The following is a 17972-nucleotide window of genomic DNA, read 5'->3' as shown; positions in this document are numbered from 1 at the left end:
TCCTTTATTACTGGGGCTTTATCATACTCTGGAATTAATTTGGAGTTGACCTGTCTCGCATCAATGCACACGCGAATTGATCCGCTGCTTTTTCTTACCACTACCAGAGGGCTAACGAATGGTGTATGTGCTTTAGATATTATACCATTATCCATCATCTCCTGTATTACCTTCCTAGCCTCGGGCATGAATTTATCTGGTATAGGGTACGGTTTAATTTTAAACGGCCTCCAATCTTTCACTAATAACTTGTACTCAAAGTTCTTTATTGCTCCAGGCTGGCTCTTAAAAGCATTGCTATACCTTTTCAGCAGATTCTCAATTATCCCTTGCTGTTCAGGATTTCCTCCTATTCCACTGTCGATTGTCTGTCCACATACAGCGTCTTCTGTGTCGTATCTTTCCATTATCTTCTCGGCAACATGTGCAGCTTCATTTATTGAAATGTTCATGGTTTTCTGTAGCTCACTCGTTTCCTTGTTTTCTATTCTAGCTGTAATGTCCTGTCCTCTTTCACCGTCACATCTGATCCTTATTTCTTCTTTCTTTAAATCAATTACTATGTTGTTTTCCCTGATAAAATCTGATCCAATAATCAAGTTATATTGGATTTTGTCCATGACTACAAATGGATGTTCCATTAAATTTCCTCCGATTTCTATTGGCAAATAAGTTTGTATCTTGCATTTCGTGACCTTGTCTGGAATTATGCCCTTGATTTTCATGTTAGCAATCGGAATTACAGGCAAGTGTGCTTTGTCTTGTAACTCTGAGAATAGTAGCTTGGAGATGATACTTATACTTGCTCCAGTATCCAATAATGACAATACTCGAATACCCAATATTGTGACGTAAATAACGGGCAGTCCTCTCTTTAATTTTGTTCCTTCTGGTCGACCGTCTTCGTGTAGCAATTCCTCGGGTTCAAATTCCCACGATTCGATTCCTGCTATGACCCATTCGTGCTGCCTATAATTTGAATTTAACTTACAAATTCTATTGTTTGTTACTGATTCCAAAACGAAGTTTTTTTTTTCACCCCGTCATTGCCTTGATTATTCTTGTCAAATGGTGTGGCTGCGGGATTTAACGTTTTATCAGCGCTTTCTTTTCTTTGTTCTTGCTGATACAATAGACTAGTCGCGCCCACGCAATCAGCGTTCATATCTTGATTCAATATCGCTCGTTCCCATTGCTTGCACTCCTGCTGCTTTCTTAATTCGCCAAGGTACCTTTCTCTTTCCTTGTTTATCTCCTCGTCTTGTCGAATATCTGATTGTCTTGAATTTTCCCGATACCTATTTCTGCGGTACGGCCATTTATCTCTGTTCCGACTCCACCTTGTATTTCTGTAATATCTAGGATATCTCCGCTCTTCGTTTCGAGACGGTGCCCACTTCTGGCGTGTCTTGTCACTCCTCTCATCCCTATGTTCCACTCTTCTGTAGCCTTCATTCGTCCTAGGTCTATCTCCTTGACCGTGACTATTGTATCCCTGGTTTCTTTCTACACCTTCATCTCCTGCTGGTGTTACCACGTTTACCGTCGGATCGACGTGTCTTACTATGCGGCTATTAGTATGTGTTGACGTGCTGTCAATTTGCCGAAGTATCGACTCCGCTTGCACGGCTGATTGAATGTTTGCCGCCGTCAATAATCTCTGTATATCCGCAGGGAACTGTTTGATTATTGCTCGTACCATTTCTGTTTCTGTAGGTGGAGAATCAAGCTCCTTCAGTCGATGAAATTGCATCGTGAAGTATTCGGCAAACCTACTCGGTCCCGTTAAAGAATATTTCTTCGAGTATAGATCGAGTCTGATTCCTTGCTGTACGTCGATCCCCCAGAATTTATCCAAGAAAGCTTGTTTAAAGCCTGCATAATCCTCAAAAACGTAGCGAAAAGCTTTAAACCAAATGAGTGGTGCACCTTCTAAGTGTTTCTCCACTGTCTTTAACTGGCGCTCTGTAGATACCTTTGTTTCCCTAAAATATTCCTCAATCTCTCTTAGAAAACCACGAGGAGTCATACCGGATCCTATATTTCCGTTAAATTTCTTAGGCCTATCTTCATAAGTGCGTATAATGTTAACAATCTGGGTTCCACTTCCTGTATGAATTGTCCCGTTGTCATTAATATCAACACAAAACTGTGGTATCTCAAATTGACTGTTTACTTCAGTCTTCCTTCCATCCTCAATTATCGTCTGCCGGTCGTTCAACGATGATACCAAATTCCTATTTGTTTCGTTTTCAATTCTCAGGTTCTGTACGTCCTTTTGAATAGCATTTAAGTCGTCTTTTAATCCTTTTATTTGTTGGTTCATCAAAGCTTTATTCTCTTCAGTTTCTTCTGTTATCAAATTGAACCTGTCATTGATCTGCTCTCTTGCTTGGGTTATCTCTTTCCGTATATTCTCATTGGTGATAATGACTTCATCCGATACCTTCTTAAGTTTTCCATCCCAACTATTATCAGACTCTTTTATCTTCTCCTGCATCACATCTACTTCTTCTTTGAGCTCTTTAAGGTCATAGTCGACTTGAACTCGCAACTCTTGGATGCTTGACTTAAAATCATCCTTCAATTCCTCGAATTTTTCTTGAAAATTCCTCTTATTCTCATTCATCGCTGCATTCACTTCTTCTTTTAAATTTAATACTTCTCCTTGTACTTCAGCGACTTTCGATCCTAACGATACAATCTCTTCTTGCATCACCTTCATATTTTCTTGCACCATATCGGTGATTCTGTCGAAAGTTCCTTGCATTTTTTCATGTGATTCGTGAATTTCTGCTCTAGTAGTCCTCTGTGATTCCTGTATTTTCTTCTCGGTATTTTCTTGCGACTCTCGTACTTCTTGAATCCTTTTCTCAGTACTTTCTTGTGACTCCTGAATTTTCCTTTCTGTATTTTCTTGTGCTTCCTGAATTCTTTTTTCTGTATTTTCTTGCGCTTCTTGAATTCTCTTTTCCGTACTCTCTTGCGATTCCTGCATTTTATTCATTTTTCCAGCGAGCTCCTCCAATAACAGTTTTACTTGAGCAAGAGACGCCATCGTAATTTCCTATATCGTTCCTTATTGATAATATATCACTCTCAATCTCACTCTACAGTCTTTGTCTAGTGTTTCCACAACACCTATACCTGCCTAGCACTTCACGAATTAGATTCAATAAATGAACGTATGGGTCTCTCCGGATCTGACCCGAAATATGACGGACATCCTACAGTAAGTGACACGTGACAACCTATCGCTCTGTCCGAGTTAAATGACTCATTATCCCGATTAACAAGAGCTGAAACTTTACGGAAAATCCTTCCATAATGTCATAAAATGAAACTAAGTAAAATCGTAGTATTAATTAACGGTCAAATCCTTCCAATATTACTCATAAAATATATGATTAAATAAATATCTCAAACATTCTTCACTAACAACGTTGTAGATTCAATGTTCTCTGATTACCAATGTCTTTTCGAGTTTTCCTTTCTTTAAGTCCACTGCCACGCGATAAGTAATTCGAGTCTAGTCGTTCGGTAATAAAATAATTCAACTCTGGCCCCACAGTTGGGTGTCAAGTAAAATTATAATACCTATATGTGCCCTGACAGCAGTCCCTGTGACCATGCTGTAAATTTTAATTCGGTATCTCAAGGTTGGGTTAAGCCGCGGCGAAGCAATGCAGTCGGAGATCCATGAAGGCTCCACTCAAGGGACGTGCAAGTCCGACGAGTTGGGACACAGGTTAAATAAGTGGACTGTTATCATCGTGGCTTTTAACGTAGAATGTAATCATCATTTCTGCCTAAATTACGTGAATATTCCACAATAGAGTATTAAGAGATCGAAGATATTGGCATATTCGACGAGACACATTGACCAACTTTTAATCTTATACTAAATTAAATAATTATCCTAATGTTCCTACGCTACTTTAAATGATAACTCCGTAAAATGTTTTATTTTATGGAAGGATCTCCCGTTTAATGATTTTAAAATAATTTCAGATGTATCAATTACATTAAGAACAAATTATCGGCAACACAAACGAATATAGGAAGGAAAATATTCTGTTAACTTGAAAATAAACACTTAACTTCAAGCTCTTGTTACAAATAAATACAACATCATCAATCGAAACAAAAGAGACAAAGTGTCCCTCTGCTGAAGGCTTACATAGAAAGTTCAGTCATCAATCTCGCATTTTTTCAAAAATAAATCACTGGGAATCATAGAATCGTCCACTTCAGAATGTTATTTCCTACCCAAATATCTCACAATATTCCGTCATTTCTCCTTTAAAAATCATCGCACTATATGTCAGTATCTGTCTATCTAGCAACTTGAAAAATACCGTTATTCTAACTTCATAAAATCACCATAAATGCAATAAAAATGTTTGAAAACACAGGATCGTAACATAATATGACATCCATCAAAATCATGCTTTACAAGACAGACTCGATCCTCTCGTACGCTCGTCGGTGACTGCACCTAGATAAAACATCAAGAGACATTGCAACATCTACAATAACCTTGTCTAACTACGTTGATTCTGCGCCTCCAGATACCACTGCGTCGTTTGACCTGGAATACTACATTAGCACTAGGCGTCAACTCAAATGATCTACAAAATCCAACTAGCAAAGAAATGGCTTACTTACCATAAAAGATCATATTTCCTTTACGACATGACCTTAATATCTTTACGTTACCGATTATCTTGCGAAGATCCTAAACATCCCTTTAAAATCGTGCGCTCTGGTCAATCTTGTATTTAAATGGGATAAATGTGACGACCAACTACTAGTGTTCGTGAGTGTAACATCCTATAACATCATTCTAAAATACGGCCTCGTACCTAAATAAATTATTCATCACGACAATATCAAAATTCACGCATGACCAACATAGTTCCTACCGTCAATACGATCATCAGGACCTTCACATAACATCATCATAAAATTCGCAATCCCAATGACACGTCTATAATCATCACATCTCTCTATCCACGTAAATATTTTCAAAGATCCTACCGTAACTAACACCTTATTACATCGCACAACTCGTCATGCACAGCGAATTCACAATACTAAAGAACAATCTATTCAGGCAATTACGTAAAATTACTAAATACGTTGCCGCATTAATTCCATATCACCACAATAGTATCACACTTCTATTATCAAACACTGTATTTCCACACAAGCACATAACGTTTTGAAGACCACAGAATCGCACGTCGTAAAATACCGAGCTCCTCCGAGGTATTCTGAGCTACAGGTTAAAATTAACGTTCATTACCATAACACCATTACGATACCAATAACATCCATGTCGAAGAAACCTTCGCAAAACCTTGCTAGCAAACATTAAAGAAATCTTACACAACTATCGCATATTATCACAACGTAGTCTGGCTCACCATACTAGACGTAACGATCATAAATATTACAACGCAATGTCCAACAAATAACGGTCGCTTTCAAGTTAAAATTGTTCATGTCAAAATTGACAACAAAATAAATACTACTCTACAACTACAATAAGCAATTACGTGGCGGAATATGTATAAGATATTCAAGTACTCATCCTGGGTTGTTGCTCCACGACGGTGTCACCTTCCGAGTTCAGCTCTCACTCAATAACATTATCAAGTATTGTCCATCACATTTCAGATCAGATCCTTTGAGGTCCCTCTATTTTAGTTGTTCATGTTGATACGTGCACACACAGCATCTGAATAATTATCTGATGACATTTCCATATTACCTGAAACTTAGAGATATCAATTAGAACAAGGTCATACACCTTAATACAATTTTAACAGTTCAAGCGATACACTTGCCTTTTCATTCAATAACAAGATATCTTGTTTTACAATATTGTATGTTTATAATATGCCAATATCTCTTTAGTAACTCCTTTCAATACAATCTTTTCCCTATGAATTCTTGCTTCCGATCTTTTTGAGATGCAGATTGAGAGTGTATCAACTTCTTCAGAGACAAAACAGATTCTACTACAACATAATAATTGCAGACGGTTTGCTTTTTAAAATTCTTCTCAGCTTCTAGCTCCCATATGTTTCTGACAATTGGAAACATTTGACACATAATGTAAGACGATCTCGTACAAATCAGCTGTATTAGTAAAGGAACTTATTTAATAATTGCCGCCTCGTATTTAGGTTAGTAATCGACAGTTTCCTTTCTTCATCTCGATCGCCGGATCGTGCGAGACTAGATGTACAAGGTATGGCCCTCTCATATAAATTTATTGTTTACATATTTCATGGCCCTCAGTAACATTCTGTCGCAGATATACTGCCGTTCATGCATTCCGGAAACTTTACTTGAAGAATACGTATTATTCATATAATCCTGCCCTATGTTTCACGATGTTTAACTTTCTGCTAATATTTCCGAGATACCACGGGGTTCAGAGCTGATTATCAATCTGCTGATATCTTCAATTCGGCGATGCCGTTCACGTAATTAGACAAGTCAACTGCTTTCTAACTCATCTGGAGGTGTGATAACCGGATATAAGATTTCATTGACATCATTTCTCGACATAAGCTTCCAATGTGTCCACCAATTTCTTCCTGACATACATTGGAAGGTTATAATATCATATATCACACCACACCACACCACACCACACCACACCACACCACACCACACCACACCACACCGCAAAGAGGGTTTGAATCCCACTGTCGGCAGCCCTGAAAATGGTTTTCTGTGGTTTCCCATTTTCACACAAGGCATGCTTTTGCTTTACCTTTGGGCCACAGCTGCTTCCTTCCCACTCCTAGCCCTTTCCTATCCAATCGTCGCCGTAAGATATGTCTATGTCGGTGTGACGTAAAGCAAATTATTATTCAGAAAAGAAAGAAAAAATCCTTATAGGATCAGATAATGAATGCTTCACCTACTCTAATTCTCAGAGTTCTGTTTACTAGAACTGTAGTCACCCATTGAATCATTCTTTTGTCTAGTTCAGTAGCCCTCATTTTTGTCAGTAGTCTCTCATGCTCTACTCTATGGATAGGTCAATAGCAATGCAGTCCCTTTGACGTGAATCTAAAATGTCTGCTATATCTTGCTACAATCCTACAAGTTGAGTGTCACGGGAATAACCTTTCAAGTGTTGAAATCAAACATGGAAAGCATTGTGTTTATTCTTGCTATAAATTTGTAGAGAATTAGTGTGACATGAATGCTGATATTTGTTTTACAGCACTTTGGTGTATTGGTTTCTACGCATAAAATAATACTGGAACTAGTGAAAGAGAATAAAAAACCTGATGCGCCATTGCTCACACTGATTGACCAGAAGGTGAAGGAGAGCTACAAAGGTGATTCAGAGGAAGCTTACCTCTTGTTAGAGAAGAGTATCGAGAAAGTGCCTGTTCATGACTCATCATGCAAGGTAAGTAGTGTTCTAATGCAACATTTGTATACTATTGTGTAGAATTCTGCCCCTGAGGTCTTGCAAGTTGATGGCACATGGGTGACTTTTGTATCAATGTTGTATTCTTTTGTAATCACTTTATTATGCCTCCATATTTAACTCATTGGGCCCGAGCCACGGAACCGTTCCAAGCTTTGTTTTGGTTGACCAAATGCCGGACCAAGGAACTGTTCCGTTGTCTCTATGCTCTTTGCTTATATATATCGATAGTGTGATTGGTAATATTAGTTTGATGATAATAATAATATTATTTGATTTACGTCCCACTAACTACTTTTATGGTTTTTGGAAACACCGAAGTGCCAGTGCCAGTAAATCTACCGACATGAGGCTGACGTATTTCAGTACCTTCAAATACCCCCGGACTGAGTCAGGATCGAACATGCCAGGTTGGGGTCAGAAGGCCAGCGCCTCAACCGTCTGAGCCACTCAGCCTGGCATATTAAACTCATGTTCATAAAAAATAGAACACCTTGAAAGACTAGAGATAGGAAGTTCATTTTAGGACATGTTCATTAGCATGTTCTGCAGAAACGATTAGCATTTCAGTTACCTAGATTCAGCATCTGTCCTGTTGCCTAGTAGGCACTGGGTCCTCCATGGGCACTGATAACTTGCTCCATACGTGATGGCATTGACGCGTATAAGGCACGAATAGCATCCTGGGGTATAGCCACCATGCTGCGTTCACCTGGTTCCACAGTTCATCTTTAGTGGTTGCATTGGGTCAAATTGCCGTACCCGTCGTTTCACGATATCCCACACATTTTCGATTGGTGACAAGTCCGGTGATCGGGCGGGCCAGTGCAACATTCTGACATCGTGTGACAACAAGAAGGCATGTGTTCATGCAGCAACATGTGGTCGCGCATTGTCCTGCTGAAATATGGCGTCTGGGGTGTCGTCTAGAAAGGGTATGGCTTCGGGCCACAGGCTGTCATTCATGTAGGTCAAACTAGTCACAGTGCCCTGGACACGCATCAACTGTGATTTGTGGTTGTACCCAATAGTACCCCACACCATAAGGCCTTGAATTGGCGCTGTATGTCTTCTGCGAATGCAGTCATTGTGAGGCCTCTCGCCGTGTCTGTGGCAAACCAAAATACGGCCATCGTTTTCAAACAAACAGAACCTGGATTCGTCCGAAAACACTATCTGCTGCCTTTCCTGTCCCAAGTGACGTCGTTCCATACACCATTGCAGTCTAGTGTGTTTGTGCACCTTAGTCAAAGGTAGGCGGAGAAGTGGACGACGTGCCGGTAACCCAGACCGTAATAAATGGTGACGGACTGTCACTTCTGATAGTGTACGATGTGTTTGTTACATTGTTCAACTATTGCTTTAGAGCCGAGGAGAACGCAGATCTGTCCTGCAGTGCCATTCAGATGTTGTGTCTATCTTCTCGGGGAGTGGTCTGGGTAGTGTGACCAGAACCATCCTGTCGTGTTCTATGGCTTTCTGTGAACCTTTCTGTACACATCCATTGCACTGTCGACAGACTTTGTCCCACATGAGCATCAATTTCCCGGATGGATGCATCACATTCTCTCATGCCAATAATGCGCCCTCTTTTAAACTCATTCCTTTGACTGTAAGGTTTTCATATTTTCATTTTCTGTGAGGCATCCTGCACGTCTGCTCAAGTCACACTGATCCATTACCTTCAATTTATAGCGACGAGAGCCGCAGGTGCATTTTACCAGTCCATGGTGGTGCGTGGAGATATCATTGTGGACTTTGATCCTGAGGGCCGACATAGTTCAAATGCTAATCATTTCTTCAGAACATACTAGTGCACATGTCCTGTGAATATGAACTTCCTATCTCTAGTCTTTCAAAGTGTTCTGGTTTTTATGAATATGAGTGTAGTTTGAAGTGAGCTATCTCTACATTCGGTTCTGGACATCTGCTGGTGTAATTCCTTCCGGTTTCAGATCGGTTTTAATTTTTTCCAATCCATTTCATTCTGTCTGTTTGGTCTTTACTCCTGTTTTCCTAAAATTCAACTAACCGGGCGAGTTGGCCGTGCGCGTAGAGGCGTGCGGCTGTGAGCTTGCATCCGGGAGATAGTAGGTTCGAGTCCTACTATCGGCAGCCCTGAAGATGGTTTTCCATGGTTTCCCAATTTCACACCAGGCAAATGCTGGGGCTGTACCTTAATTAAGGCCACGGCCGCTTCCAACGTCGCCATAAGACCTATTTGTGTCGGTGCGACGTAAAGCCCCTAGTAAAAAAAAAAATCAACTATTTGTTTTGCAAGTCTTTTTTTTTTTTGCTAGGGGCTTTACGTCGCACCGACACAGATAGGTCTTATGGCGACGATGGGATAGGAAAGGTCTAGGAGTTGGAAGGAAGCGGCCGTGGCCTTAATTAAGGTACAGCCCCAGCATTTGCCTGGTGTGAAAATGGGAAACCACGGAAAACCATCTTCAGGGCTGCCGATAGTGGGATTCGAACCTACTATCTCCCGGATGCAAGCTCACAGCCGCACGCCTCTACGCGCACGGCCAACTCGCCCGGTGTTTTGCAAGTCTATCAGGGTCCATACAGTCTAGAAACCTACATCCAAACCAACAGAAATATCAGCAGACTACAAGCAGTGGAAATGAAGTTCTAAAAAACTGTGAATCAGAAAACAAGGAGAGACAATATAACAATATACACCATCTTGTCCTAGTAATTACATATGTTTTGGCACATTTTAGAACACAATTTGCAACGTTTATTATTTCTATTTTGTATCCCCAAGCATTACAACGTAACCTTATTTCACATAGAAACACATATTTTCACATTTTTTAAATGTAAATGCAGTGGAACCTTGATTCTCCCTTTTTGGAGTGACCATTACGGGAAAACGGAAAATCTGGAAATGAATGAAAGCCATCAACAATTTGGCTAAACATCACAAAAATGAAATATGTATAATTATAATTTTACAAACACTCCTAAACCAAACCAAACCAAACTAAACCAAACCAAACTACAGCCCCAGTGGGCCTTTGCCTGCCAAGCGACCGCTGCTCAGCTCTAAGGCCTGCAGATTACGAGGTGACGCATGGTCAGTGTGACAAATCCTCTCGGCCATTATTCCTTGCTCTCTAGACTGAGGTCGCCATCTCACCATTAGACATATCCTCAATTAAAGGTAATCATGCAGGCTGAGTGGACCTGGAACCAGCCCTTTTATCCAGGTAAAAATCCCTGACCTGACTGAGAATCGAACTCGGTCCCTCCGGATGAGAGGCAGGCAAGTTAGGCGGCAAAACAGGCATCAAACATTAATTACCGTTATGCAAATTCAAAATCTCGATACTTTATATTCAGTTTTACAGGGGAAACTTCATCAGTTTCCCGTGAAAACTTCTTTCAGTTCAGCGACTTTGATTAGCCAAGCTCTTCGAAAAAATCTAATAATGCCAAGCCAAACGACAATCGACCACAAGTAGTTTGTAATTCTCTCATCTAATAAAGCACACTAGATACAAAAGCACCCAGCATGATGGCGAAATCCTTTTTTTCTTAATCTTCCATTGTAATTTGGTCTCTGGTTCGTAGTCAGTTTCTGGAAATCTTTTACTGCGTAAATTAGGCCTACATTGACTTTAAAGGTTATGTTGAACTCGATAACATGGTTTCGAATGTAAGTATCGATTCTCAGAAGTTCTTGAATGCATTATATTCAATTCTGCCCATCACTAATCCAATCAAATTGGAAAGAGAAAAACATCATCAAAACTTCAGAAATTACAGTTATTCATGAACTTGGGCTCAGCTGGAAAGTGTCCTCGCTGCACATGTCAGTATGAGTTGGAAATGATACAAACCATTTACATGTAACGTGTGCAAATAAAACGACTGTGGTTTTTAATTTTTAACACAAAAACATAAAATTCCATGTCTTATATTAGGAGCAAAACAGTAATAGGCTTTTTGTATGTAAGGTGCAGCATCTTTTCTGGTCTCGGTAACATAATTGTATACGATAATATTAAAATACTATATTTGTGTGCAAGATTTGCGTTAAGAAGGAGTAGTTTTGATTCCTGCCTGAAAGCCCAGTTACTATACAGTACCCTGAGGAAAGTGCCGGAAACCTGTTCGGCAATACAATTGAAAAAGGTAAAAATATAAACATCTAACTCTGGACATAATGAGGTCGTCTTATAAGTGCGAACATTTGACGAAACTCATTCTGTCTTCAAGTAGAGCTGTCGAAATGCTCTGTATCTCTCTACAATTGTTGTAGCCACTCTCCGCTTTATAATTTCCAAGATTCTCTAAACAATACCACCCGAATTCGATGCTAAGGTGGTTCCTTATGCAAGTTCACTGCCGATCGCTTTTCCCATACTGTATTTGCTTTAATTATCGTAATGACGGGGCGTTGACGCCAAGATCCATAAGTATGCCAGTTTATTGAAAATACAGTTTGTTGAAAAACACTTGATCGAGGATTTAGTGTTGATAGGACTGAAATTTCTGGACGGTGATCTGGGAAATCTTTTCTTTGAGGAACGGATAGTGCCGGATTTTTACAACGTGATTTAATTACGGTGCTCGCGGGACCACTTAATTTGAGTGCATGATCCAGGAAAACGTAGGTTCCGGGAATGGATAATCGAGGATCCACTGTACATGTTTTAAGAAAATCTGTAATAAGCACATAAATTGGCAATATTTGTTACTCAGTAAAATTTAAAATGCTACTGTGTTATACAATGGTGCTCATATTCTCATACCTGCCAACTTTCCCGATTTAGGCGGGAGACTCCCGATTTTCGACAGTTTTTCCCGCCTCCCGATTATTGTATTATTTCTCCTGATTTTAGCTTATTTTTTGGTGAACTTCAAACATTTGTTTTCAAATTCGGCCATTTCAGCATTGTACGCCAGTGGCTGAATCTCCTTCGCTCATTGGCCGCTTTCAAATGAAATATCGACGTATATTAATATGAGAAATACGCGCGAATGTGCGATGTTTATTATGTAGATTGTAAATCTCTCGTTCTCGCGTGCTATGTTCGTGTTCATCCACATTAGTCTGGTCGATTCTAGAGACTAGTCACTAGATTTGGGGTCTATTTCAGTAATGTAGTGACAGAATTTCAAAGATAGTGACTAGTGACTTTTCTAGAGATTCATTTGGAGACAATTCTAGCGAATTTTAATTTATTACTTGACAAAAATAACATTGCGCTTCGCATAATCGCGCGGGCACGTGATGCAATATATTACTCTATGCATTTGCTAAGTAGTGGCATTTAATGCATGACTAATTCACACCTATGGAGCATGAGTTCATACTATTTTCAGAAGGCTTATCAGAGATCGATCATCTCACTAACATACTTCCTGTGAGGTAGTAGAGATGTGTAATTTTTAGCCTTGTAGCCTCTTATAGCAACAGTCGGATTTTGAGACAATAACTGTTATTATACATACTATAGTACTCCTGTATTGCGCAAGACATGTAGAATAAGCAGGTTTGACCATTTGTATCTCCTGATTTCTCCTGATTTTCATATCAAAATCTCCTGATTTTTGGTTTTGTAAAGTTGGCAGGTATGTATTCTCATTTTATGATTACGGTCTATGATTACAGGCTATTTTAGGGACTTCCCTCAGGAAGTTCGAAGACTTGCTGGTCACTGACTAAATATGCCTACTTTGCATATACTAGTCAGCCAGCACTGGTTTTGTTTATAGAATGTCAGCATCAGGCAATCACAGAGAGATAAGGTGATAGGGAATACCAAAAATTAAACTGTGCACTGGGGACTGGGGAGATATTCTCAGTGGGATTGTGTCACTCCTAAGAGTAAGGTTAGTTGTTTGGGTCCATATATCATTCCCGTGGTCATGCAATTTTTTTTTTAAATTTCTAAGAGAGAAGAAATATTTATTTTAGTGTCTGCTGCTATTGACTTTTATTGATGATGATGATGCTTGTTGTTTAAAGGGGCCTAACATCTAAGGTTATCGGAACCTGTTTTCTATTGAAGCAGTGATTCACCATAAATGCATGCGTAACCTGCAAAACAATGCCAAAAGTGAAGTTGAGTACAAGATAGCATCTTCAACAATACGAAGAGAAATTTAAAAACATTTTCACTACCAATGGAAAAGTATTGTTTTGCCAACCATATGGTAAAACAAGAAGTGCAGATCAATGTTCTCAAGTAACCCAGCATTTGTTTGGAAATAGTACATTGCCTTTGCTTCGCGTGTGCATTTGTAACAATTACTAATAGATGAACCAGTTACTTCAAATTTAGGCCTTTCTATATACACCCAGTATTATCTAGATTTATGCAGAGCATTTGTTTGTGCCAACATTCTTCTTGGCAAAATAAATAATCTGAGACTGAGAAATTTCCTAACAAAATACATTGATTTTGAGCCTCCAGGCGAATACATATTAAGGAAAAACTATCTTCCAAAATGTTACTAGGAAACTTTACAAAGAATTTGGGCAGTATATGATAGCAAAAAACTATGAGTGAGCATTAATGAAAACACTGGTGTGTTGAAGAATGACGAAAGTGCTTGTGAACATTCTTATTTGCTAGCATGTCACTGTAGCTAGGTTGTTTATTGAAGTCATTGACTTACTTTGGCCAAAAGGTGTAAAATACGACAATGAATTGCTTCTACTTACTGATAATGCAGCTTACATGAAAAAAGCAGCCAAAGGCTTTTCTGTAAGCTTTGCGTAGTTTATGCTCTACACAGGTTATGTAAAACTGTAAGGGCTCAGTTTCTTAAAGTGGATAAATTAGTTTCCAATGGCAAAAAAGTCTTTGCAAAAGCACCCTCAAGAATCGATCTGTTTAAAGATAAAAACCCAGGTCCTGTTCTTCCTCCTCTGCCTATTGCCAAGCGGTGGGATACCTGGCTTAGTGCAGTGGTATACTGCGCAGACAGATTTTAAAGTTTCGCATCCGTTGTGAATGCGCTAGATAAAAATTATGTGTCTTCAATTGAAATACTTCAAGAGTTACTGAAAGACAACTCTTTGAAAAGTGATTTGGCATTTATATCTGCCAACCTAAGCTGCTTGTGTAAAACCATAGACATACTTAGAAAGTCCACTAACCTGTTGTTTGAAACAGCGAAGGAAGTGCGTGCTGTTGAAAATAAATTAGATTCACTCTCAGCTTTGCAGGTTCAGGGACTGTTTAAAGGCCAAATATCAACATTTATTCTGTAAAAATGGAGGGTTTTTAAAAAAAGAATTTTTTTAAATGTGTGAAGGGTGCTCATGTTGGTGAATTTGAAGGCATTAGTGTTGGTGACATTCCTCTCTTTAACTATGCACATCTGACGTCCTGTGATGTCGAGCGATCGTTTTCGCAGTATAAGGCGTTCTTCAGAGAAAATTGGCATGCATTTGTGATGGACAATTTGGAGATGACCTTTGTTCTTCACTGCAATTCTGAAACTACTACTAGCAACTAATATTCCAGCGTGTGATTGTTGAGTACAAACTGGTACAATTTTTTAGAAGGTGATGGTTGTTTTTGCTATAGTTAAATAAAACATTACTGTTTTGTTAAATACCGTAATATCTAGTCAGGCACATAAAAAATTAATATACGGTACTTTTCCATATACAGACGTCCATTTGCCATAAGGAGCACGTTTGGTAGCACCATATTTTAATACAAAACTTTATAGTTGTTTACCTCTGGAACATGTCCAATACTCCTTCATATGTTGTGGTCTGCTCCTGTTCTTCTGTCCAAGCTCTTCCTGTCTTCACAGTTTTTCCTTCGGCTTGAAAACCTTCCAAATTTTTCACCGTGTTCCTAAATTTATTTCTGTCTTAACATTTGGACCGTAAAGATATCTTTCCGTGTTTCCTTGATCTGCGCTGTAGTCTTCTTTCTCCAGAAGTAATCAAATATCTCTTTGGTAAGTCTATTTCCATTCATTCTGTACAAATGTCCTAGAAATGCCAGCTACCTCCTCCTCATGGTCTCTGAAATTTTCTCCACGATGTGGTAAATTTCTGTGTTGCTCCTGATGTTTATACCAATTTGGCAGTATATAGGCTCACTTGTAATGATTATAAAATGATTTACATAGGAAGGACTGGGCGGTCACTGACTCAGCATCCGCCTCGGTAGCGTAACAGTTAGTTCAATTAGCTTCCGTCCTTGGTGGCCCGGGTTCAATTCCTGGTATTGCCAGAAATTCAAGACTGGCTGGAGGGCTGGTATGTGGTTCAAATGGTGCATGCAACACATCACCATTGGGAGCGTGCTGAAAAGAGCGTCTCTGGACAAGGATATGCATTGACTTTACTAACTTAGAGATACCAAGAACATTTGAAGGCTATAAATACAACATATTTAAGCTTTTGCAGAACATTTTTATAATGATAACCAGAATTTTCAAGGCATTGAGAAAGACATGAAATTAATTTTTAAAGTAAGTATGGTATAGAGTTTGATACCCGTGAAAATATTGAAATATTTAAGGCACAGAAAAAAAGAACCTGGTAAGATTTTAAATAAAACAACTACTATCAACATATTGCAGAGATACCAACTATTATGATTCAATCGTGATAATTAAGAATTACTCATCATGATTATGCTTTTACGAATCACACACTACAAATAATGATTTTTTGTTGATTTTTAAATCTTAAGAGTATGAAGTGTTCAAAAGGATACACATGGAATGCCATTACAGCTTGAATTCTCAGAATATTATTTTCGGATTTCTCAGTAATAATTTATACCCCTTTCCTGTCCCTCATTTATGAATATTTCGAGTTTTCACATGCCGAATGCACTGTGTGCTTCCAGTACCGGAAAAATAGGCACCTATGAATTGGTATATCTTGCGGGGTTGTTGTCTTTGTTCATCACGCGATCAGACTTCCATGCAAGTATGCAAATTCTTTTGTCTTCATTTTGGCAGCAAAGTGGTGACAAACTCCGTTTCATTATGGATACTGTGTGCGTGTCTGTTGAAGAAGTATTTATTTTGATTTTGGTTGCCAAATTTACATATATTGCTCTTCTAGGATATATGCTAATCATGTGTTACAAAATGTGAAAGGTTTGAAATAATGAAGCGATTTCTTGTGCAGGAAAATACGTGTGGTGATGTTACCGTGATTAGTGATGCTAGTAATAAACCAAAAATAGTTCAAAAATTTAGGGAGGAATACTCAAAAGAATGGCCTTGTTTACTGCGTTCCTCAAAATCTCACTCACACGTGTTTTGTTACTGCAGAGGATGCACATGATATCAAAAGAAAAAGCATGTCGCCATTGTATGTTTACCAAACAGGAACTACAAACAAGCAAGGGAGCAACTAACAGTACTCAACAAAAGAAATGATCCTTTAACCTCCACTCAGATAAGTACTGCAGATCACCTGTTACTTTAGCAGGTAAGAATCATACACTCTTTATATGCCAGTCTTTGAATATGTTACATCTGGTTGAAATTGTATGTTGTTCATTCATTTTTCAATGATATGTAAGATCTTGAAAAAAAAAAAAAAAAAAAACAATCTACACCCCACACCCTCCCCCGCCTTGCCATAATAATGGCTGCATTACGAATTGCCTTTCTTCAATGTTGGCATCTCTGATATTTTTTTACAACCTTGCAGTGTCACATGTCACTAGCACACTCCATGATCGAAGCTGGAAGTCTGTTTGGTTCCTACTTAACATCTTTAACAGCATGTCCAGCCAGCCCTTATAAAGGTATTTTATATCATGAAACGTCTGGCTCCATGGCTGAATGGTTAGCATGCTGGCCTTTGGTCATAGGGTTCCCGGGTTTGATTCCTGGCAGGGTTGGGAATTTTAACCATTATCGGTTAATTTTGCTGGCATGGGGGCTGGGATTATGTGTTGTCTTCATCATAATTTCATTCTCATCCCGATGCGCAGGTCCCTACGGGCGTCAACTCGATAGACCTGCACCTGGCGAGCCGAACATATCCTCGGACACTCCCGGCACTAAAAGCCATATACCATTTCATTTCATATCATGAAACTTTTTTTTTGAGGTCTGGCATTTAGGTTGATACACTCTGTCATTCGTTTCTTTATTTTTATAGTTTATTTTATCTGGGCTCAATTTTATCTTGGCGACACACCCATATGGATTAAGCATGTTTTAAATACCAGTTTTAAAAACCGGTTATGAACTAAACACTTGTGTGCTGATATGACTGTTTGATTTTAATAATAATAATAATAATAATAATAATAATAATAATAATAATAATACAGTAGAGTCTCGATTATCCGACGTAAACGGGACCTGGAGTACGTCGGATCACCGAAAATGTCGGATAATACATAACTTTGAAAATGAACTGAAACAAACAGGAAGGCTAAAATAATGACATGTTTTACGGTGCTCTACTTATTGAATCATCAATTCAATTGTACAGTACATGCAGTATTAAACGAAAACATTCCAGATGTCTTACGAAAATAAACTTTTCTCC

The 17972-nt window shown here is 38.9% G+C and overlaps 1 protein-coding gene across 3 annotated transcripts in view; it reads left to right on the top strand.

The window, feature by feature from the left end:
• Window positions 1-17972, top strand: part of LOC136857317 (gem-associated protein 5) — a 310853-nt gene that overhangs the window by 274087 nt on the left and 18794 nt on the right. For all 3 annotated transcript variants that reach the window (XM_068225137.1, XM_067135896.2, XM_067135897.2), the window contains exon 21: window positions 7250-7441. In XM_068225137.1, coding sequence (XP_068081238.1) covers window positions 7250-7441 — 192 coding nt within the window. The remainder of the gene's footprint in view (window positions 1-7249; window positions 7442-17972) is intronic.

Source organism: Anabrus simplex, chromosome 1 (assembly GCF_040414725.1).
Source record: "Anabrus simplex isolate iqAnaSimp1 chromosome 1, ASM4041472v1, whole genome shotgun sequence".
Lineage (NCBI taxonomy): Eukaryota > Metazoa > Arthropoda > Insecta > Orthoptera > Tettigoniidae > Anabrus > Anabrus simplex.
Note: the sequence above shows the minus strand (reverse complement) of the source record. Positions and strands in the feature narration are given on the sequence as shown.